General features: G+C 33.0%; 1 protein-coding gene across 1 annotated transcript in view; it reads right to left on the reverse strand.

The window, feature by feature from the left end:
- Window positions 1–23,766, reverse strand: part of LOC135141807 (klarsicht protein) — a 102,282-nt gene that overhangs the window by 14,554 nt on the left and 63,962 nt on the right. Inside the window, exons 8-16 of the mRNA XM_064073268.1 lie at window positions 15,511–15,642; window positions 12,394–12,548; window positions 11,750–12,340; window positions 11,482–11,701; window positions 11,135–11,355; window positions 10,943–11,084; window positions 6,376–6,681; window positions 6,216–6,321; window positions 5,219–5,400 (exon numbers count right to left, since the gene is read on the reverse strand). Coding sequence (XP_063929338.1) covers window positions 5,219–5,400; window positions 6,216–6,321; window positions 6,376–6,681; window positions 10,943–11,084; window positions 11,135–11,355; window positions 11,482–11,701; window positions 11,750–12,340; window positions 12,394–12,548; window positions 15,511–15,642 — 2,055 coding nt within the window. The remainder of the gene's footprint in view (window positions 1–5,218; window positions 5,401–6,215; window positions 6,322–6,375; window positions 6,682–10,942; window positions 11,085–11,134; window positions 11,356–11,481; window positions 11,702–11,749; window positions 12,341–12,393; window positions 12,549–15,510; window positions 15,643–23,766) is intronic.

The following is a 23,766-nucleotide window of genomic DNA, read 5'->3' on the forward strand; positions in this document are numbered from 1 at the left end:
TTTTCGAAAAATTTTTGTCTAAATAATCTTTTAAAATTTGGGAACACAGTAATGTTGCGCCCACCTATATTTAATAACAACAAAATAGTATTATAATAAGAGTTACTTACTCACAATAATATACTTCAGGGGCAAGGGAAGCTCTGTTTAAATATGACCAATTTTTACAGTTCTGAAACACCTTCTATATGCCTCAGATGATAATAATAATATGCTCCACAGACATAATCGAATTATAAAGCAATTTAGTACGGCGAAAAATTGTTTTTTGTTTTTTTTTTACGAAAATCTGGATGCTTAGGGTAAAAACTCAATCAACCGGATCCATAAACCACAAGGACATGAGTATGTTATTTTATAAAATTAAAATAGCATTTACCATGCAAAATTTTGAGGTGACGCTAAAAAATTGGTGGTGGTGTTAAAATACACATAAATTACAAAAATACCAATAAACATCGACACAGACACCAGATGAAAACGGGAGACCTATTTTTTCACACTCTAGGAGTCACTACTAGATTGCAATATTTCGTTGGTTTACGAATTAATGAAAAGCGATGGAACGAGTGGTGGATTTATTTACACTGAGGCCGACGGAACTTTTTTTTTTTAATATGGAATTAAACATGTCAGGCGCTTCGCTCGGCCTAATTATATTCCCTCAATTAATCGAACGAATAATAATTAGTACTTGAAGTAAAAAACTGTGAATATAATGTATTTCTGGCACGGGGTAAACATTATTAAGGAGTGCAATACGCCGAAGAATTTTAATGATCCTGGAAAGTGAATATCCTGACCCGTATCCCACACTCTATAGCCTGCGTTGACAATAGAGCAAAAATTCTATTCTTCTCCGAATATGGTGCAAGGTGAAGAAAAATCGCGTTGTTAGAATCTCGAAATAGGAGCAAAGGTAAAAAGAGCGTCGATTACTCTCGGTTTTGTACAGAACTGTACTGAATTCGAATCAATTGATTGGCTGTTGATTGTAAATTGAATTACATTGGAATGCGTGTCTGCAGCAAGTTTTACAAGCGGCATACCAATGTGGTCGTGTTGTAGGGCCATGTATTTACCCAAGCCCTGTGCCAAATTGCGGTTATCGAATCTACAAACTTGACAGCGGCATGCAGCATAATCAGCTGCCTTCGACGAGGTACAGCAAAACGCACCAACGCTCATTTATCACCAATTCTCGCCAATAACCCCGAAAATCGCAATCATATGCAAGCGACTTTCGCTGATGCTTTTTTGGCGCAGTCGGCAGTCTTTGTGTTAATTCAAAAGAGGCCGTTTTTATGGCGTCTGGAATTAAACGATACTTCAAACTAAAAACTGGTGGTGTGTGATATTTTCAGTTTGAAATGACGATAAAAGCGTACCCGTGTCGCGCTACTGCTACGGCCGAGTACGTGACGGGACTCCGTAACGACGTAGGGCCTCCATCACGGCTCGCTTGCAGACACGTCCAAGTCTTAATCTTGCACCACCAGTACGGAGTACAAATGCTGCCCTCGTATGCCGGCTTCGACTTCTCTACACGTCCTCAGATCGATATCGATTCAAATTTGCACTATATAATCCACTCTTATATTTTTTTTCAAACTAGGGAACGAAAGCGAGCAAGCTCGAGATGCTGTAAATATTTATAGCATCCTAGTTTTTTGTCGGGTGAGGAGGTTTCGAAAATTCCGGATATTTACATGCGAAAAAATGGCGTTAATTATTATTTTAGGTCATTGAAGCTCCATGGATAAATAAAAACCCACGAAAAAACGCGGGTTATTGGTTCGAGGATACGGCGCCATCTATCCGTTGGAAGTAAATTTAATTTCAAAGGAGTTGAGCGCGGACACGAACCGTCCACACTACGACATCTGCGCTGCAAAAATTACAGCGCTCTTTCTCAGTCCACGAAATTTGAAAGCAACTTTGCACAGAATAACACAAAGGCAATGTAAATTTCATGTTTAAATTAAAATTATGAGAAACTATTACTTAATGTAGTTAATAATGTATGTAAATTACTTTACTAAGACAAGTAAATGAAGATATTTTGGTTAAGTAGGAGATTGTATTGAAATTAAAGTTTTTGTTTAGAGTCAGTCAACTTAATAATTCCGTACAAGTTGATTATTATTACTATTATTATGAACAAAACAAAACCTCATTTATGTATATTAATAAAGTGAGGACCTTAAATGGAAATTTAGAAACTCAATAGAGCTCTCGCCTTGGACCCTCTGTTTTTACAATTTATACCAGGTGTCTGGAAAATGGCGGATTAACTCTTCGCTACGCTCTTAATAATTATTAGTACCTGCTAAGATAAAACTGATTTTAGCAAATGACGTAACCTCCAAGAGGAAAGGTATATCATTTGCCAAATTAATCGTGCCTAGGCAAGTACTAGGCCCGCCCACCCACCCTACTTTTCTTAGAATGTATGTCACTGCCAAAATCAGTTTTATCTAACTTTTACAAAAATTCGTCGGCTGAAAATTATTTTGAACCAAGTCCATTTTTTCTTAAATAATAGATTTTGTATCATACAGTCTCCCGTTTTGAAAGAGTATAACTTTCTACATTTACAGTAAAAGCAATTAGTTGAAGTATTTATTTGAACCAAGTCCTATTTCGTTCGATTTTGTAGAATTATATTGTACCTTGTCCTATTTCATATCAAAATCAAGCATTATCTACTAGCCATCAGTGTTGGGCAGTATCTAGATACTTGTATCTAAAAAAAGTATCTAAATACATTTTTGGGTATCAAGTATCCGTATCTAGATACAATCGAATTTAAGCACAAAATATCTGCATCTAGATACAAAATTAATGGCGCAGATACAGATACATTTTTTTATTTCACTTTTTTTTTCAGTAGTTATTAGTTGAGTTATACTAGTGGTAATTTTTGATACTTCATGTTGGTGATTTTGGTCACATAAACAAAAATAGAGGTAAGAGATCCACTAATAGTGTTCTGTCAAGGAAATTTTCATATTTTAAATACCATCATTTCCTACATTGTAGCCTTCAGTACTTATACGTATCTTTAAATATAATCCTGAGGGGTAATAGATCTAAGCCATGGTAAGATGGTATTTTAAAAACCATAAACCACAATTCACTATTCACTGCGTTTTACCCTTATCCGGGGCAATGCATTTTATCTGTGTACCTGAGCAACCCGGGTCCGGTAGGCCCGCTGGTTGTATTTGTGTTATTAAATATGAGTAATTTTAAAAGTAAAAATATTTGTTGCAAAATTCATATTGCCATTTTAACTATGTTCTAAGTTTCTTGTTGTGAAAAGATGGCTCTGTATATTAAAAAAAAAGGCAAAATATAAGTACCGCCCACCCGCCCTATCTCAATTCTGATGATTTTTTTTATTCGTTATAAGCCGAGGGGTGGAACTTAATTGTAAAATCCTTATTTTTCAACGAGAAATTTGCTTAAAACATGATGAAGTATTTCATTTCAAAAAATTACACCATTTTGTAGAAATTTCGTGCTTTTTAATTACTAATTTTAATCCAGTAATGGAAAAAAAGAAGGCAAACGACATTAAAGCTATGCTTAAATATATGGCTATCTATAATATTTAGTAGATTTTTCACAAATTTTCCATTAAATGAAGTTAATAATGTTTCCAGTTATTTACCTACATATTAAATATTTTGTATCATCTTAAATTAAAAATTTATTTTGATATGTATGTATTCATTCTTGTTATTACAACGGACATGGTTCAATAAACAAAATTCTAGTAATATTTTTTGCACACTTTTGAACCAAGTCCATTTTCACTTTTTGCATTATTCTGAAATTATTGTAATTTCCATAATAATGGAAAAAGTACAAAACTAAAAAAAAAAAAACATAACAATGGATATGCCAAGTAGTACGGCAATAAATACAACAATAATTAAAATATTTAGTAGTAATGGTAAGTATTATTTTGCATTACAAAATCTATAGCACACGATTAAAATTTTGATGGGTAATTTCCATGACAAAGTTTTTAGGGACTTGTTGGTTTAAAATAATTCTCAGCCGACGAATTATCAAAATTTGGAAACACTACGACCTTACTTATATGCACAAAGCAGGAATTTTTCACATCTTCTCTTGTGTTTAGTTGGTTATGCTTTAATGGATGTTTCTTTTGTTGGTTTTGTTTTGTTTATAATTCATAAATGTCTTATTAAATGTTTTTTTTTTTTGTTAATTTATTAATGAAAAATAACAACTTGTGCTATTAATAATACCGAACGATTAATAACTTCTGGTTGTTATAGTTATTGTCTTAAAAAAAAATAAAGGGTGGATTTTAGTTACCATCGTTTTCAAATTTGATACATTTTTGCGAAACTTAAAAAATTTCATTTGATTTAACAAGAAATAGGATCTCTTGTTAAACGTAAATTCGGGACATCGACAAGGATCTCATCTCAAACTTACTCCTTTTTCACTTTATATGAATGACATTAGTAGTGTTTTCGGCTTTTTAAGATTAACTTACAAACTACGACTATCATATTGAAAAAAAAGTGTGTAAGTATTATACTAAGTGGGAAATGAAGCATCCATCCACGTGTCAATATTATAATAAATACAAAACTGATATGAGTTGTCACTACCACTAAAAAGATCAATTCGTAAAGCCCCAAAATTTATTTTTAGCGAACAAAAATAAGTTTTACAATGAGTTTTATAAATTCCCAAAAATAAACAAGTGTGTTTGAATGCGTACACAAATAAAACGGTTTTGTGAACATAAAGCGGTAATAAAAAAGGCGATTACATTAACATCCAACATAAACTGCAAACATTTTCTATAAAAAACTATCTAGCATGAAGTCATAAATCGCTACAGTGAAAGCAGAGGCCCCAAATTGGAACTTTGTATGACGCCGTGGGGTACTTTTACCCATCTCTGTGAAATTTGCTCGCGCTGATTTATGGCGACCTCGTTTACGATCGGCGATCGAGCGAATTTGAATCGGTATCCTTGCAGGTTTTATTGCTTTAAAAATATGTAACAAAGTAGGGTATTATGTAAATGTAAATATAAATAAATGTGTGCGGTGAGTCACCATCTGCCATTTTTCTATTTTTATCGCACCTTTGAACGTGTCCAAACTGGTTCCAGTTGGTTACAATAAATATAAATTTGTGTAACGATGTCTTAAATGTGACTTACCTCGCAGTATTCTACTTCTTTGGGAAGATCGTCTACAGAGCCCAAATTGAGAATGCAGTCGGAAGTCGGGATTTCTATCGTTAAAAGGGAGTTTTTCATCTGGAGGATGTCTTTTTGTAGGGTTCTGTGTTCTTGCATTTTCGATACGTTCATTCTTAAAGTGGTCCACTGGATTAGAAGTTCTGGAAAATAAACGGACGATGTAGTGGCGATTTTTTTTTGTGACTGTGGGTTTAGTACAGGAAAAACGAGAAAATATATTTGTTGTAAATATTTATTCCACTGTTATCTATGAGTATGGAATGATTAGGGGCATTGTAGTCGTTTTAGTCATAGTGAATGATGAAATAATCATAGCTACTGAAATTAAACCTACCTGACTATCACTGTAGTGAATATCACAAAGCACGATACACTATGAGTTAGCAACTAAAATCTCATTACAGTCACTAGCATATTTACATAGCAACTTCCCAACAGCTGGAAGTTTAGCGTAAAACTGAATGTTTATAACTGGTCTCTGTGGGTATTAGCTGTGGGCGTCTAATTTATGCATTATTACAAATTTCCCAATTTTACAATTTAAATTTCGACGACTACTATTTTCGTATTTCCGCGCCGCGTAACAAAATATTTTCCCAGCTTTTCCTGTGTCAAAGATGGATTTTCAGTGTCATGCCAAGGAAGAATGCACTCTTTCGCCAGTGTTCGAGAAGAAGGAGACAGGATAAAGGGGCATAAAAAGCGAATATAAGCAAAAAATAATTTAATGCAAAAATCATGCTGTTATAAGGCAAGAATTGCAAAATAATCCAGAATACAAATATTCTCCATGCAAAATAAAACTATTAACAAAAACTGGTCTAAACAATTTTCAGTTTACTTAATCGTCCTATTTTAAGAAAAATATAAATGAGAAATCCTAACAATTTTCTTAACAGGAAAGAAGATAAGGATCTCCAAGTGTAGGAAAATGGATTAGGAAACCAGTTCCTACCTGCCAAGATTCCTTTGTCCGCTTTGGACATTTGAAGCTCGTCTGACGATTTTTCCACGTCATTTAACACATCGATGTGACGATCGCATGTAGAAATCATTTCATCCTAAAAACAAACGCGTCAGACGCCGATTTACTACAAAGTCGAACTCGTTCTTACAATTTCGTTAGCCACTAAATATTCGTTAATTCCCAAAGACACCTGCTGGTTGTAAATGTTTTTAGTATAGTTCAACTGATCCCGAGACTCGTTAAGCAATTGGCGTAGAGATTCTGTGTCGCTGTCGGACTCGGGGGAAGTGAAAGCCACCAAAGTTCGTCTTCTGAATGTCGGCGAGAAGTCGGGGTTGGTCGACCAGTCGGACTGACTGTCGAGGAAGTTTCTGTAGTCTTCGCCAAATTCCAACAACCTTCGAGCGGCGTCCGAATCGTGAGTTTCGCTGTAAGCTTCAGATAAATATTTCTCCTGAAAGTAAAACAATATATTAACACTTTGCAACAAGATGAAACTAAAACTACTTAAAAAAATGGAAAGGTTTATTGATGAAGACACAATTGAGAAACGTCATGTCTGTACTTTCAACGAAAAATACGATAATAAGGGAAAAAAGGGGTAATAGTTGATAAAAATAAACCATTGAGACAGATGTTTGTATGAAGTATAACACTTTTCAATCCAACGGAATTTTATAAAATTTAAATTTTATAAAATAGGATACTTCTACACTTGTAGTTCATGAATCGTGTTTAGTTTTTCCTCTAGACATTATTTTTCTGGAACCAGTTTTTTCGAAAAATTATTAAACTTGATTTTGCAAATATGATTTTTTTCTGAAAACACCTAAAAGTTTTTTTGAGTCACCCTGTATAAGCAATCCTACAAAATATTAATACAATGGATAATTACAAATATAGACTCATCATATTTTACACGTTTTAGATTCAATTTTTCAGGGGGATGAGCAAAAATATTTTGCTTAAAAATTTACCATGCTTACGACAACTTCAAGACGTCTGCAAAGCTTTCAAAGCATTAGGGTTTGTAGTTCCTGATTTAATGAATAAAATAAATTGGCTCATTATTATTTTTAAACACCCTGTATTTGCAATCTGAATGCAATGCTAAATCACAAGTAAAGGCTCATAATATTTTGCAAATTTTAGAGAGGATTTATTCGGCGAAATTTTAAAGTCATCAATTTTTTGGAAAGGGATGAACGAATAAATTTTGATTAATGATTAACCCTGATTACGATAACCTTAAAATGTTTATTAATTAAAATAAAAAATTAAAATTTTATAAAATAAAGTACTCCTGCACTTGTTGTTTATGAATCCTTGTTGACTTTTCATTCTAGGCATGAGATTTTTGGAAAAATAAACTATTAAAATTTGTAACATTTTATAATTGAATATCATGAACGTTTTAAAGTTATTGTAACCACGGTAAATCAATTTTCTTATGACTAGCTCAATTTCATTAAATAAGTATTTCTTGAAAAAATAATTTTCAAAAGTTTAAACGGTACGGAAGATAATAAAGTTGTTATTTTATATAAAAGGGTTATTTATTATCAAAGCATTCATTAATTAATTTAAAAAATGTGCTAATTCAGAACCGTTTTCAATTCAACGGTTTTTTTTCCAACAACTTGATTTCTCGACATAAGAGATTTATAAGAAAAACTTGCAAATTTCCGAAATTTTATTTAGGTATGTGGACGATATTTTTGTCATTTTCGACAAACACAATACTGACATAATTTATATATATTTTGAAGAATTTTGCCGAAATCTGTCGTTAAATGTATTTTTGAAAATAACCACACTTTTTCACAATTTTAATGCCACATATAAAAAAATCTATGTCACATGAGCGCTTTCACAGGTGACATTTGAAAAAATTCTAGACTAGATTTCCACACATGAGAGACTTCCATAAAGAAAACTAGATTTGTTCAAGAATGAAACTCTTTAGAAAATTCCTGAAATACATGATGATTTTAAAATGATTGATTTCGAGTTTCGCCTAAAGCATAGAAACACTACATGAAATAAAAAAACGTAAACACTTATATTTCTCACAAATTATAAAAAAATGGTCCAAAGTTGTTTCGAACTTCCCTCGCACCTAAAGTACAATGAAACATATCCAGTTTTTCGAGTTGAGTTTTTTCTTTACACAATTTTGTGATGACGTCATCTACATTTTTGCAACGACACTTGGATTGGTGCAGTGTAATACTAAAAATAACAGTATTGTATTCCGAAATTTTCTGGGAAAATGGAGTGACCCGTTCCTGCTTTAATCAATAAAAGAAATTTGAGCCAACTGTTTAAGCAAATCTGAAAAATATGAATGCAATGGTAAATCACAAGTACAAACCCATGTTTTGCACATTTTAGATACGATTTATTCGGCAAAATTTTGAGATGACGTCATCAATTTTTTTAGGGGGGGGGGGGGGATGAGCAAATAAATACATTTTGAACAAAAATTTACCACGTTTACAATAACTTTAAAACGTCTGTATAATTTCGAAGTATTCAGTTTTGCAATTCTTGATTTTATTCAATAGAATAAACTGATTTACTAATTTTTTTAGTCACCCTGTATAAGCAAATCTTTAAAATATAAATGCAATGATGAATTACAAGTATAGACTAATCATATGTATTTTGCATATTTAAGATAGGATTTGTTTAGAAAAATTTTGAGGTGACGTCATCAATTTTTTTAGAGGGGATGAGCAAATACATTTTGAACAAAAATTTACCATGTTTACAATAACTTTAAAACGTCTGCATAATTTCAAAGTATTCAGTTTTGCAATTCTTGATTTCATTCAATAGAATAAACAGATTTATTATTTTTTTTAGTCACCCTGTATAAACAAATCTAAAAAAATGAAGGCAATGATGATAAATTTCAAGTGTAGACTGATCATATTTTGCACAATTAAGATAGGATTTATTTAGCAAAATTTTGAGGTAACATCATCAATTTTTTTAGGGGGGGATGACCAAATACATTTTGAACAAAAATTTACCATGTTTACAATAACTTTAAAACGTCTGCATAATTTCAAAGTGTTCAGTTTTGCAATTCTTGATTTTAATCAATACAATAAACTGATTTATTATTTTTTTTTAGTCGCCCTGTATAAGCAAATCTTAAAAATATGAATGCAATGATAAATTACAAGTATAGACTAACCATATGTAGTTTGCATATTTAAGATAGGATTTATTTAGCAAAATTTTGAGGTGACGTCATCAATTTTTTTAGGGGGGATGAGCAAATACATTTTGATCAAAAATTTACCATGTTTACAATAACTTTAAAACGTCTGCATAATTTCAAAGTATTCAGTTTTGCAATTCTTGATTTCATTCAATAGAATAAACGGATTTATTATTTCTTTTAGTCGCCCTGTATAAGCAAATCTTAAAAATATGAATGCAATGATAAATTACAAGTATAGACTAACCATATGTAGTTTGCATATTTAAGATAGGATTTATTTAGCAAAATTTTGAGGTGACATCATCAATTTTTTAGGGGGGATGAGAAAATACATTTTGAACAAAAATTTACCATGCTTAAAAGATCTCAAAAATTTCAAAGCATTCAGTCTTGCAGTTCCTGATTAAATCAATAAAATAAATTCACGCATTCATAATTTTTTTGAGCCACCCTGTAGACGCAAATCCCAAAAATATGAATGGAATGTTAAATTGCAAGTATAGATTTATTCGGTAAAATGTTGACCTGACGTCGTCTGTTTTTTGGACGGGATAAGCAAATATATTTTGATAATCTGGACGTTTCGGGTAAAAACTTAAGACGGAGTCATAAACCACATGTGTAGGACTACGTTATTTTAGACAATTTTTAAGTCATGCCATCACATTATTGGTGGAGATGATTAAACAACTGAATCGAATAGAAACAATCCATTAATTAGTTTATTTTAAAGATGTGCTGATTCAAAACTGTCTGGAACAAAAAATGAAACGTGAAATGTTTATATGAAACAACAGTTTTCAATTCAACAGGGTTTTTTCCAACAGCTTGATTTTCTAGACATATTTGAAACAGATTTATAGGAAGAACTTGAAAATTTCAGAGATTACACTTAAGTATGTGGACGATATTTTTGTCATTTTTGAGAAATACAATACTAATTTTAATATAATTGATATGTAGCTAGGTCCACCAAGAGTTGGATAAATTCGAAAAATTTTGCCAAAATCTGCTGCCTAATATATTTTTCAAAATAACCATAAAAGTATAACGTGGATAATTTAGTTTTTTACAATTTTAGGGTCACATAAAAAATCCACGTCAAATGAGCACAGTTTAATCGAGTTTCACTTAAAGATCAAAACAATTTAACGTAACATGGCAAAATAAAAAGCATAATCCTTATTAACCAAATGGCTTTTAAACAATTACATATAGTTTGATAGACATCGTTTTTATACGAAGTTCGAGGCGACGATTTTGATTGCATTAAATTTTTCACACGTGACATTTGAAAAAATTCTAGTCTAGATTTCCACGAATGAGAGACTTCCATGAAGAAAACTAGATTTGTCCAAGAATGAAACTAGAAAACTTTAAACTGATTTCTAGTTTCGTTTAGAGCATAGAAACACTACATGAAATAAAAAACATAAATACTTATATTTCTCACAAATTATAAAAAATCGAAATAACACACCTGATAGCTGTCCCAAGCCGCCTGTTCCGACAAAGAACTGCTCTGTTCTTCCGTCGTATTTAGACTACTCTTGCCCGGACTAGAATTCCTAAGATTAGGGTTGAGGTAGTGTGTTTTAGAACCTAACTTAAAAGTCGGCATCCTAAAAGCAAAAAATAAGAACCCTAAAACAATGCAGTTGAACCTAAATACCGCTTGCTGTGATCTTCTTCACTATCTGCACCACTTGTAGTAGACGTTTCATATTTTCCCTTGTGGTACGAATCCACAGCAGGCGGGTCGCTTGAAGTATGCCGTTCATTATAATTAATTTTAGTGCTACATCCAGAGAAAGAGCCCGACTTTATTAAGAAATTTCGAGTTTTTGGACAAGCGATCGGACTGTAGGGTGCATGTACATCTAGTTTTCCGCACTAAAAACACATTTACGTTAGAATAGTGTCTTAAAATAAGTTTTAAAAAAGCAGTTCGGGCCTTATAAGTTTTCCAAATCTGCTTCTATTAATGAATTTGACATATTTAAAAAACGAATCCCTTACCAAAGATTTCTTTTTAAGTTTGAGCCTCCTTCTCCTATTCGGTGACGTTTTTTCCTGTAGAACCGCACTCTCTTCTACCGTGGACGAGGTCGAGTTATTTCCATTAACCCCAATGCTGTTAGTGCTAAGAGCATTAAGCCGTTCCAGATTCTTAGAAGTCAAAGCCAACTTATGCAACGCCGATTCCGAGATAGAGAAGTTCGTGATGTCATTTTCTATCCTGCAGCGCATTTTAGTACCTCATTGTACACACTGACGTCATACTTACGCTTTGGTGGGGGATGTTTGGTCCAGCTGCGAGATGCACGACACACTCCACGGCCGATTTGTGCCATATTTCCTCTGTCTCAGATTAATCTTGGGCGTGGATTCCGGGTGGTTCAATTCCGTGAACGACGTGTTCTGCGAATTGTATCCTTGTGTAGCTCGGAACGTCGTGGTACTTTCATCAAAATCCTCCGACACTTGCGATTCTCGTTCGTCGTCTTCGCCGCTAGCGTCGCAACTATCGTCCGGTTTTTCCATGCTTAACCACTTCTTCACCCTCGACATTTTATTCACGCAGTTGATTCTATCCAACTTCCGGGACTTATCAGGGCTTACTAGCTCCTCCGCTTCCAAGACGAGTTTTCTGATTGTCTCTTCTGGCACGTGTTTCGGTTTTGGCACCTCGCCTAGTTCCATTGCTTCGTTCGTCTTTTCTACGTTCTTCGTGTAGGTCCATTCTTCTTCGGATGTTTCTTCGACCGTACTCTGTACTTCATTCTTGAGGGAGTGTTGCTCGACTTTGTCCATGTCCGAATCGGTGTCTTCGTGTCGGAAGTAGTAAGTTCCTAAGTTGGGCGCCCTTCGATTGGATCTGGGCAAGCGCGATTACTGAAGTTAAGCGAGAGAGGTTAAGACGTTACTTACTTTGTGAACTGGGATGTGTCTTCGCCGAACCTGAAACAAGGACCGTCCACTGTGTCTTCACCTGTTGGAGCAAATTGTTTAGGCGCGTTTTTGTTCATTACGTCTTTGAATGTTAAGGGAGGCTCTGGGACGTCCTGACTATGGCCACAATCATTCTGAAAACGAACAAAAATGTTTTTAAAAAAATCTAAAGTGGTGTTACACCCACATGAGTAAAAGAAGTAGAAAGAACACTTGGTGTGAGAAGTGATGATATTAAGTATTCCACCTAATGACCTCAAGGTTAATCCTCTTTCTCTTTAATACTGCGGCTTATAACCATGTTTATTGTGTTATTTACAACTACATCATTTTTACAGACTTAATCACAATCTATAAAGAAATTTTTTTACTTTCCGAACATAAGCTAAGGAGATAATTTTGAGGAACTTTCAATTTGCTGTTTTCTAGACGTTTCACGTCTGGAAATGTATATTTTAAAATTATCGTATAGATGGTAATAAGCTGAATAAAATTTGTCTACACATACGTGAAATTAAGACATGACGCATTTTTATGGTAATTAAGAATAGTGTTTTAATTTATTTATTTTAAAGATGCGTTAATGCAAAATTATCTTGAATAATAATTATTCAAAATCATCTGAGAAATGTATGAAACGTAACATTTTTCAATTCAACGGGGGATTTTTTTGAAAGTATTAACTGATTTATAGTTGCCCTGAAATGGATTTGCATGAAAAACCTGAAACATTTCCAAAGTTATATCGAAGGTGTGTGGACGATGTTTTTGCCATTTTCGACATAAGTAAAATAATATATGCAATCACGGCCATCTAGAATTGGCTAAATTAGAGAAATTTTGCTTTTTTGTTGTCCCACATATTGATAAGCAATGTTTAAAATTAGTTGAAAATTTTTCTGGTTGCTTTCGAGTTCCTAGAAATATGTCAAAAACTGTGAAGTAGAATAAAATACATAGCTTTAATTTTTTGAGTCACCCTGGATATGCAAATCCAAAAAATATGAATGCAATGATTAATTCACAAGTGCAGACTCATTATATTTTGCACATTTAAGATAGGATTTATTAAGGACAATTTTGATTAAATCTATAACATAAATTCACGCATTTATTAATTTTTTTGAGTCACCCAGTATATGCAAATCCAAAAAAATATAAATGGAATAATAAATCACAATTGTATCATATTTTGCACATTTAAGATAAGACGTATTCAGCAAAATTTTGAGGTGACGTCAACAATTTTTTAGGGGGGATGAGCAAATATATTTTGATCAAAAATATACCATGCTTATGATACCTTTAAAACATCTCCAAGTTTTCAAAGCATGCGGTTTTGTAGTTCCTGATTAAATCAATAAAATAAATTCACGCATTCATTAATTTTTTTGAATCACCCTGTATATGCAAATCTAAAAAATATGAACATTAATGATAAATTGCAAGTGCAGACTTATCAAATTTTGTACATTTTAGTGTGGATTTATTCAGCAAAATTTTGGGGTAGCTTACGCTCAGGAACTAAAAAAGTTTTTATTATAAATTTTGGCGATGACGTCATCCCGATGGTGGTGGGGATGATTATCCAAATTTTAGTTAGGGTTTAACCATCTACATGATATTCATAATATACACACAAAATGTGACAATCGGTCGAGTAGGTTCGGAGATTACTTGTGTAATAAAATGGATACAGACACCAGACAAACAGACAGACAGACGGACGGAAACGAGACCCATTTTTTTCGTAATCTAGGCGTCATGAAACGTGGAAAACACTAGTTACATTTTATAATTTTCAAAAATTGTACGTTACTTCGGCAAATAAAAAACTTAGTTTTTGCTCAACCATCTGTTAAAGTGTATAACTGCCATTTTCTCGTGTTTTGTAGTTGAATGTTAAATATACAAGGTGATTCAGGAATTATTTTTTAGACAAAAATTGATTGAAAGTTATTTCGACAGGATTTCCCTCGTTCGATCTAGTTTCTTTGGAAAAAAAAAGATTGTTTTATTTGTGATCACCTTTATACATTAAAACAAATACTGCTAATAGTAGTAACAATGTAAGAAACTAAATGACATCCTATAAATTAATTTTGAGATCCTCTATATATTTTGTAAAACTTGTTTTTCTGAATTCATTAATGTGTCATAGTTAAATCACCTATACTCCGCCACTGTGTATAATTCGAATGCATTTTGTTACGAAAACACACTCTGGTATGGGGTGCATTGATAAAAGGTATTTCTAGTGACTTTTCAATTTGAAAATGTTCCGATCAACACTTCAGATTTTTCTAGACATTCTATGTATTGTTTGAAATTCCGATACGGTGTTGTTATTAACCTAAAAAATCCGAGCAAGATTATTATCGACATTTTTGTCGCAATATTTTATAGATAGATAAACAAAAGTATGGGCTTTGTTGTGATATCAATAAAATTGAGTCATACTGTTTACAAAAACATTCTAAAAGGTTATAATTTGCGAAAATCGTTGTTTACTCTTTCTATTTGAAATAATAAGACAAGATTTTATGCAAAAAAACAAAAAATATGATTATTTGGAAATCACAATAATTTTTTCGTAAACGAAAATTCAACTTTATTGTTACTAGAAATACACAAATGTTAAAAATAAACCTACATATTGTGATTTTTCTTCTGAAGCTGGGGTGTGTAATAAGAATTTAAAAAAACAGTGCTAAAGCTATAACTATTTTTTTTTCGTGGTATTTCTACTGCTTTTGAAACGAGGGAAGTTCGGTGCAAATATTTTTCTAGATTTTGTTGTAGGTATATACGAAAAGACGAGTCGGTGTAGCAATTTTCTTGATACATGTAAGTTAAAAAAAAAGTTAGTTTCAGTTGGCTAAAAATTCTGCGATCGACATTGTTTTTACACAAAAAAATCTTACGTCACAACCGCGATCCCAACTCTGTTTTAGCTACAAAATCAATGTTTTGTTTATCAATTGAAAGTTGTTCATTTGAAACCAATCACTGTAAAATTAAAATGTCGTAACATAGATCTAATAAAACAACGAATTTTCGCGAGATCGGTTAAAAACGTCGCTTTGCAATAATTACCTCAGTCGTTGTCCTATTTTCGATGTTGTTGTTGAAGACGCAAGATTGCTCCCTACTGCTTAATCTCGGATATTTATTCACTGGTTCTTCATAACAATCGCTGTCGGTTTCGTCGGACGACGTCGACGTATTCTGAAAACAATCGCATGCGGTGAATTTATTTATCATTTCAGTGTCACTATCACAAAATCGATATTTTCGCGCGTTAAAAATTCAATGTTTTCGCTTTCGCAATCGATTTCGTGACTCGCATTACAAAAATTGGTACCGTGCACATGCACTTTTGCAATTTAAACTTGAATTGAGTTCTGGTGCGCTCGATCGCCGTCTATTTCGAAAAGCAAGTGGGAGTCGCATTTTCAAGGAATCCGATGGATCAACTTCCCATATACAGAGGCGCAATTAGTACGAGTTTCAAATTGGAACGAAAATGTGAACTTTTGAACCAACAATGCGGTTTCCGTTATTTCATATAAAAATGACATTAAATGACGATTACGGTTGTATCACCGGAAAACGGGCAAAAGGGGTAACCGGCACGTGGTCTACGCTGAATAATGCATGCAACTCGATAGAACTGTAATTTACTTTACCTGTTCTTTATTAGTTATATAACGCGGAGTCGAGATAAATTATTTTACACGCAAAAACAACACAATTACTTCCTTTATGCTAGTTTTAGTTCGCGTTTCGACAATAAACTCGTGGTAATGACTTACACTAACGCAATTCACTTTTAATTACTTACGTTTAGTGAATTAGCGAGCTTGCGCTACTTAAGTACGGAAGTGTGAAGCTTCCATCGGGGAAACTTGTACCAACTTTCCACAGATCGAAGAAAAAATTGCTCTGTAAAGCGTGACCAATACCACATACACATTGAGCAAAATTAATTAATCAGCCATAACCTCAAAATCGTTTCTAACAGACAGACAGACAGACAGACAGACGAACGGAAGCGTTTTCTACAAATGACCCTTTAATAACTCTAACTAAGTAAAAATATGAAATTTTAAACGAGCGAAGTCGTTCACCCTCCGACAATCAATAAAACGAGTTATTAAGAATAATTCCCAACCCACTTCCTATTTCATTTCACGCAGAAACCACGAAAGTAAACAATAATGGCCGTAAATAAGTTGTACATTTCATTTATCACGTTCACCTGTTGATACGCATTGATAAGAGAATTGGCGATCAATAAAAAACCTAATTATATATATATATTTCAAGGCAATGAACGTTAATAAGACACATCATTAACCCGAGTGTCGACTTTCCTATAAATTTAACATCATTAGTTTACTATTTTCTTCCAAACTTCACTTCTAAAATTAAAACGAGAGAGAGCACCGAAAGCCGTGTCATTGTTAGATGACTCACATTTTTATTATTTTTAAAGATAGCGCTCATTTTACATTAAGCTTCATTAGATACTATTTTGTTTATATTTAGGACGATGCCCTTACATCACGTCACTTTGCCAAACGCGTGGTGTTGGCATAAATCTGTTAAATGCCACAATATCCATAGTTAAATATACATTACGTCCATGAATTATAAATAAGATTCCCACAGACACACCGGAAACTAAACAAAAAACTTATGTATTTCTTGTGCATGATGCTGCACTGTGCCACTAAAATAAAATATGTGTTTACGTTGTGCTATTTTAAAATTTTTAATGAATTTAAAGAGACTGGCTTGATTTACTCCTCCACAGATTTAAAGCGCGAGCTGTTTTGCAACGTTTTTTCTCTGAATAAGAAAGAAAAAAAAACACACACACGCAGCGGATTTCACGGACAAATTAATTATTTCTAGATTTAAATAAACGTTGGGCTAAATTCTTCCATAATTGCAGACCTAGTCCAAGTCGGTTGTTCCCGTACTGTTCATTCGGTGTATTTCAACACCACGAAATCTCGATAATCAATAAAACGTCATAAAGACATCTACCGATTTCGAAATTCGGCGATATATCACCATTCTGTTTACGAAATGTACCTATTTTAAATTTGTTGTTTATTCAACACACTTCAAAAAACTCTGGCACGCATCGGAATATTCTTAAAACGTATGCAAATGCTTATATCTTCGGGATATTTGGTCTCACTTTGAAACCGCCGCCGCGGCTTTGAACGTAAAAAACGAGAAAAATTTGTGTGTCGTTTTCATTTAAAAAGTACTTTGTACACACCGAAAGCGGGAAAAGTTCACCGGTGACACTTAAATAAACATTGTCAAAGTCTTCAGGAGCACGTAAACCGGTTACAACGCGAAAGTGTTAACTTCTATGTCAAATTAGCTTTGTAATAGAGAAACGCAAATTATGTATTAGTGTCTGCATGAATAATTGAATTAAAAATAAGAGTACAGTTGATCGGTTTTTAACAACTTAGCAACCGCTCCACTACAATGTGCAGATTATTTGACACATACTATGCTTAACTACATTTTTACGAGTCCGTCACATAAATACCCTGTTAATGTTCGACTGGATTTTTGACATTTCGTCCAATGATGACCAAAACAAGTTTCTACAAATATGGCATGTAACAAGATTTATTACATTTACTCATTTAAAATCTTTATAGCGTTAACTTGTCTCCTTCAAGTGCGGCGTTATTTGATTTTAGCTTTAGATTAAAAATAAAGGTCATAAAGCACAATCGTTGATAGTGGTATTTTTAGTACAGCCACACCCGCTGATCTGAAGGTTTCCCTTTACCTTTTCAAGTAAAATATGATCAAAAATAAAGCAAGAAAAAGCCTGGAACCAGAAGATTGAAAACACTTTATCCGTTCAAAAATAATTTTATTGTGCAGTTTCCGGAAGATGCCGCGGTCGTTTTCATTTCTAGAATTTCACTCTTTATAATTCCACCAGCATCCACTGCCCACTTGATCATTTCCAACTGCATCCATCTCGTGTCGTCGCATGTAAAAAGAACAACAATGAAGCGGAAGTCGTAATAAAATTAAATTATCATAATTGTAACAATTTGGCCCGAACTAGACCGATTTTTTTGAAGTCATTATTCCTCTTCCGTTTTAAAATTGTAACGTTTTGAGTTTTCGCATCAACTAACTGAATTGCTAAAACCACAATATTTATCCATCGAGCTCTTTCAATTACGTTTCCTAAACAAATCCGTCAACTCCCCGGCAATGTTCGCGCTATTTCGAAATCACCCATTTATTTATAATCATGACGAATAAATTATTTTGTGTTATGTACAAAAAAAGATGAGATCACTTCCTGCTAAACCGAACTTCGAAAAAGAATAAAAGCACCGTCACTAATTGAAACCTCCAATTCTGTATAAAAATAACCCTGATACGAGTGACACTTATTCTAAGGCTGTTTCACTACGTTAACCAATGATAATAACAAAATCTTGTTCACAAAAAGTCGTTACTTAATTGATTAACTACTGTTTCCGCACTGATTATTACCTTTTTGAAATCACCAATAATTATTCAACCAAGTTAAAGTTCATCCAAAAGCACACAAACCATCATTTTCACATGTACTCGTTTCGATTTTTTAGTTAAAACATACAAACACGTGTTTTCATAAAAATCCAAGACAAAAAGTTGTGTAAATCGTGTGAATCATTAATTTCTCTAGCTAGTTCCCATCGGTCTTCATTAAAAATAATATGTGGAGCAACGCTTGCGAAACTATGTTATGTATTTTAGAAGCTTTTTCCAAAAGCATGAATCACTGTTGTCTTTTTGTTACACAAGTAAAAGCAAAAATCGTCATTCACAACGACATCGTGTGTCCATGTCCATATTAAAATGGTGAAAGCACCATAACACTCAGATAACGAAAACAAATTTCCATATTTAACTCTAATAAAGCCGGTCTATAAACTTGGGTTCTTCAAGTTCGTGCTCTATGTTAATTGTGCACGCTCATTTGAATTCTAAAAAGGAATCAAAAACGAAACGAGTTAATAACGACGAATTACAAACACCGCTGCTACGTGTTTCTCATTTTAACGAAGCATCTTCCTGGTGCGACGGACAGTCAGACCGACAGACCCACGGAAGCGGGACGCCAACGCAGACTAAACCTTGAAATCATGTTTTTTAGCACTAGCTTGAACAGGTTAAAACGCCTTCAAGAGTGTAGTTTTAGCACTTGAAAAATCCACAAACGTTATAAAACACCCTGTGTTATTATTTAAATTATTACTTGCATTTCTCAAGGCTGTGGAGCCGAACGGAAAATTACGATCTAATAATAGTACTAGGACGTTTGTGACATCAGTGCTAAAATCGTGAAGGACGCGCTTTTACAGAATGAAATTTTGGCCACTCATCTGGGAGACGTAAGGCCTAAAAATACTCGACTCGTTTCCGTAAATTTAGTGGAGTTCACGCAGATGCCTGCGAGCTTTTTGCTATCCGAAGCGCAACTATTATAAAGCGTTTTATGTAAAAACCGTTCTTAATAACTTTTGCGAGAATTTCTAAAACGATTCGCGTTTATTATGAGGTGAAAAAAGACCTGTTCGTTGACCTTGTCATCTTATTAACACATGAATTTATTTGGCGAAATTAGTACTGCCACTCCTAAAGAACAAATTTAGTTTTTATTGTTTTTGTTACGTGTTTAATGACACCGGTGCTGATTTCTCCTTTTTTATTAATCATAATTAATGCTAACCGCAAACAGAAAAGATTCTTAATTAGTTTTATTTACGCCGTTTGTCCCAAAATGTCTACGAAACCTTGAAACGTCAACTTGGCGATTTTTTAAAGCTCGAATTTTAGAATCAATTAGAGATATTTAGAAGTTAACGACACGATAGAGATATCGTTCTATCCTTGTTCAAGGCCAAATTTTTGATAACGGTTACTTTCGTTGCAAGAATGGTAATCCTGAAATGTCAATCTAAATGCATTTATACTGACATTTTCATAACACAAAATCATCAAATATGCGCAAAATTACGGTTTCTATTTATACTTTTTAATGCATTAATATTCAAGTCTGGGCACAAATGTGAAAATTTCACTAAACACGAACTTTCTTCGTACTTCAAACATTTCATTTTTTTTTTTTAAATATTCCAAATTATCGTTTCTGTTTGTATTTCGGAACTTTATTTTCCGAAACTAGTTACTTTGGAATTTTAACTACATTTAAGGTTACCGTGAAATATGTAAACCGCTACTCGATATTTGTCATCATGACATCACCTCCAAATATTGTTATAAATAAATCTCATTTGAAAGTTACGGTTTAACAATCCACACCTTTTTGACTTTACATACTAATTTATGGATAACTGAAAGTCCCGAAAATTACTTCACCGCTATAAAACATACTTAGTATTACACTGTGCGCATCGTTTATGCTTCAAAGACGAGGAAAATTCAGTGACAACGTCTTTTTGCTACGTTTCTTATTCTTTAAATCAAATTCAAAATGATTTGAGCAAGCAATTTAATAATTTCTAATATTAAAAAAATTGAATTCACGATGAACTCACTGATTTAGAAATAATTATATATTCATAGTATAGTCAGCGGACCGTAGTTGATCATTTGTTGTTATATAAACTCTACAAAATCCTCCGCATTATAGCGTTAGGTTGCGTAATTAATTTTTAACACCGATTTACTGAAGAAGAAAAACTGACCATTTGGAGCTTCATTTGAAGCTCCTACGTTGTGCTCCAAAACTACTGGACCGATTGTTTGTGCAACGTTTCATGTATAACAGGAATATTGTTCATGTAGATATTAAAACGCTAACCGAAATTTGTTTAACCATTCCTACTACAATTTTAACGTCAACATTTTGCTCAGTAAAACACTTCTAAATTTTTAAAATAATGTATTATTTTTGATTTTGTTTATTATAATTATTATTTTTGTTTCATTCTTCCTGTAACTTACAGCTTAATTAATTCATTAGTCCTCTCCTTTGTTATGAGAAGAAAGAATGACTCAAATTGTCTAAACTAAACAATCGAAGTTAAGCATGTTCTGATAATTTTTTTCTCGTACAGTACAGGAACACGTATTCTATAAAATTTGAACAGGACTTACTAGGCACAATTTTGCGGTGACGTCACTAAAATGTTGGTGGGGATGATTAGACAAATTTTGCTTAGCATTTAACGATCTAGTGGCGTAAATAACGCTTAAGCAGTTAATTTGACTTCATTTTTTTTTTCAATTTTTTATTTACTTTTGTTTCTTCATTTTTTCGAATTGTATTTTTTCTGGTTTTCAAGTTTAAATTTTTCAATTTTTCAACTTTTCAATTCAATTTCTAGATTTTGCAATTTTTCGATTTCAGTTTCTCAAGTTTTCAACTTTTAATTTTTCCATGTGGAATTTTTCGTTTCAGTTTTTTATTTTCTTTATTTTTACAATTTTTCAACGTCCCGATTTTATAATTTTTTGTTTTTTCAATTTCAATTTATTTAATTTTTCGGTTTGCAATTTTTAATTTTCAATTTTTGGATTTTTCATTTCTTCACTTTTTCGAAAAAACGAGAAAGTACAAATTATTCTACGTGACTTACATTAGGAGTACAGTCCAAAATTATTGAATATGTAATAGATCGACTTTATGTATTTTTATTATAATAGCTCTTGTTCTTTGCGCCAAAAAATTGTTGAAAGAAAACTACATATATACAGAAAAACAAAAAACAGAAATTAAGCCCCACCCACCCGCCCCGATCTCAATTGTGATGAGTTTTTCAGTAGCATTAATATTTCTCTAAAAAATCCCACCCTTTTAAAAACATTTCATATGGTAATTTCTTCTAGCGAATTGAAAATTTTGCAACTAAACTCCGCCCTTCAGCTCACGATGAATAAAGCATTCATCACAATTGAGAAAGGGTGGGTGGGCGGGGCTTATATTTGTCCATGTTTTCTTAATATACAGAGGTTTTCTTTTTCCAACAAGAAACTGACAACGTATTTAATTATCCTCTTGTTGAAAGAAAACTCTATATACTAAAAAAAAAAATAAATAAAATACGCCCCACCCACCCGCCCGATCTCAATTGTGATGAGTTTTTCATTTCCAATCAGACCGAAAGGCGGAGTTTAATTGCCATCCCCATTTCCCTACAAGAAATTTTCACATGAAATATGTTTTTACATCAATTTTTTCTCTAAAAAATTCTACCCTTTTAAAAACATATTTCATATGCCAATTTTTTGTAGAGAAATGAAGATGTCGCAAACTCAACTTCGCCCTTCAGCTCACGATCAATAAAGCATTTATCACAATTGAGAAGGGGTGGGTGGGCAGACCTATATATTTTGTCCATGTTTTCTTAATATACGAAGTTTTCTTTTCCCAACAAGAAACTGACAACGTATTTAATTATCCTGTTGTTGAAAGAAAACTCTATACACAAAAAAAAAAATAAGCCCCACCCACCCGCCCCGATCTCAATTGTGATGAGTTTTCATTCCTAATCAGACCGAAGGGCGGAGTTTAATTGCAAAATCCTTATTTCTCTACAAGAAATTATCATATGAAATATGTGTTTACATCCATTTTTCTCTAAAAAATTCTACCCTTTAAAACATATATTTCTTATGGCAATTTCTTGTAGAGAAATGAAGATGTTGCAAACTAAAGTTCGTCCTTCAAGTCATGATGAATCAAACATTCATCACAATTGAAAAAGGGTGGGTGGGCGGGGCTTATATTTTTCCTTGTTTCCTTAATATACGAAGTCTTCTTTTCCCAACAAGAAACTGACAACGTATTTAACTATCCTGTTGTTGAAAGAAAACTCTGTCTATTAAAAAAAAAAATAAAAAAATTAAGCCCCACCCACCCGCCCGATCTCAATTGTGATGAGTTTTTCATTCCTAATCAGACCGAAGGGCGGAGTTTAATTGCAAAATCCTCATTTCTTTACAAGAAATTATCATATGAAATATGTTTTTACATCGATTTTTCTCTAAAAAATTCTACCCTATTAAAAACATATTTCATGACAATTTTTTGTAGAGAAATGAAAATGATGCAAACTAAACTTCGTCCTTCAGGTCATGATGCATAAAACATTCATCACAATTGAGAAGGGGTGGGCGGGCGGGGCTTATATTTTTTCCATGTTTTCTTAATATACGAAGTTTTCTTTTCCCAACAAGAAACTGACAACGTATTTAACTATCCTTTTGAAAGAAAACTCTGTATATATTAAAAAAAAAAAAAAAATTAAGCCCCACCCACCCGCCCGATCTCAATTGTGA

Source organism: Zophobas morio, unplaced genomic scaffold (genome assembly GCF_036711695.1).
Source record: "Zophobas morio isolate AGI-343-1 ecotype UQ-CSIRO unplaced genomic scaffold, CSIRO_AGI_Zmor_V1 ptg000044l, whole genome shotgun sequence".
Taxonomy (NCBI): domain Eukaryota; kingdom Metazoa; phylum Arthropoda; class Insecta; order Coleoptera; family Tenebrionidae; genus Zophobas; species Zophobas morio.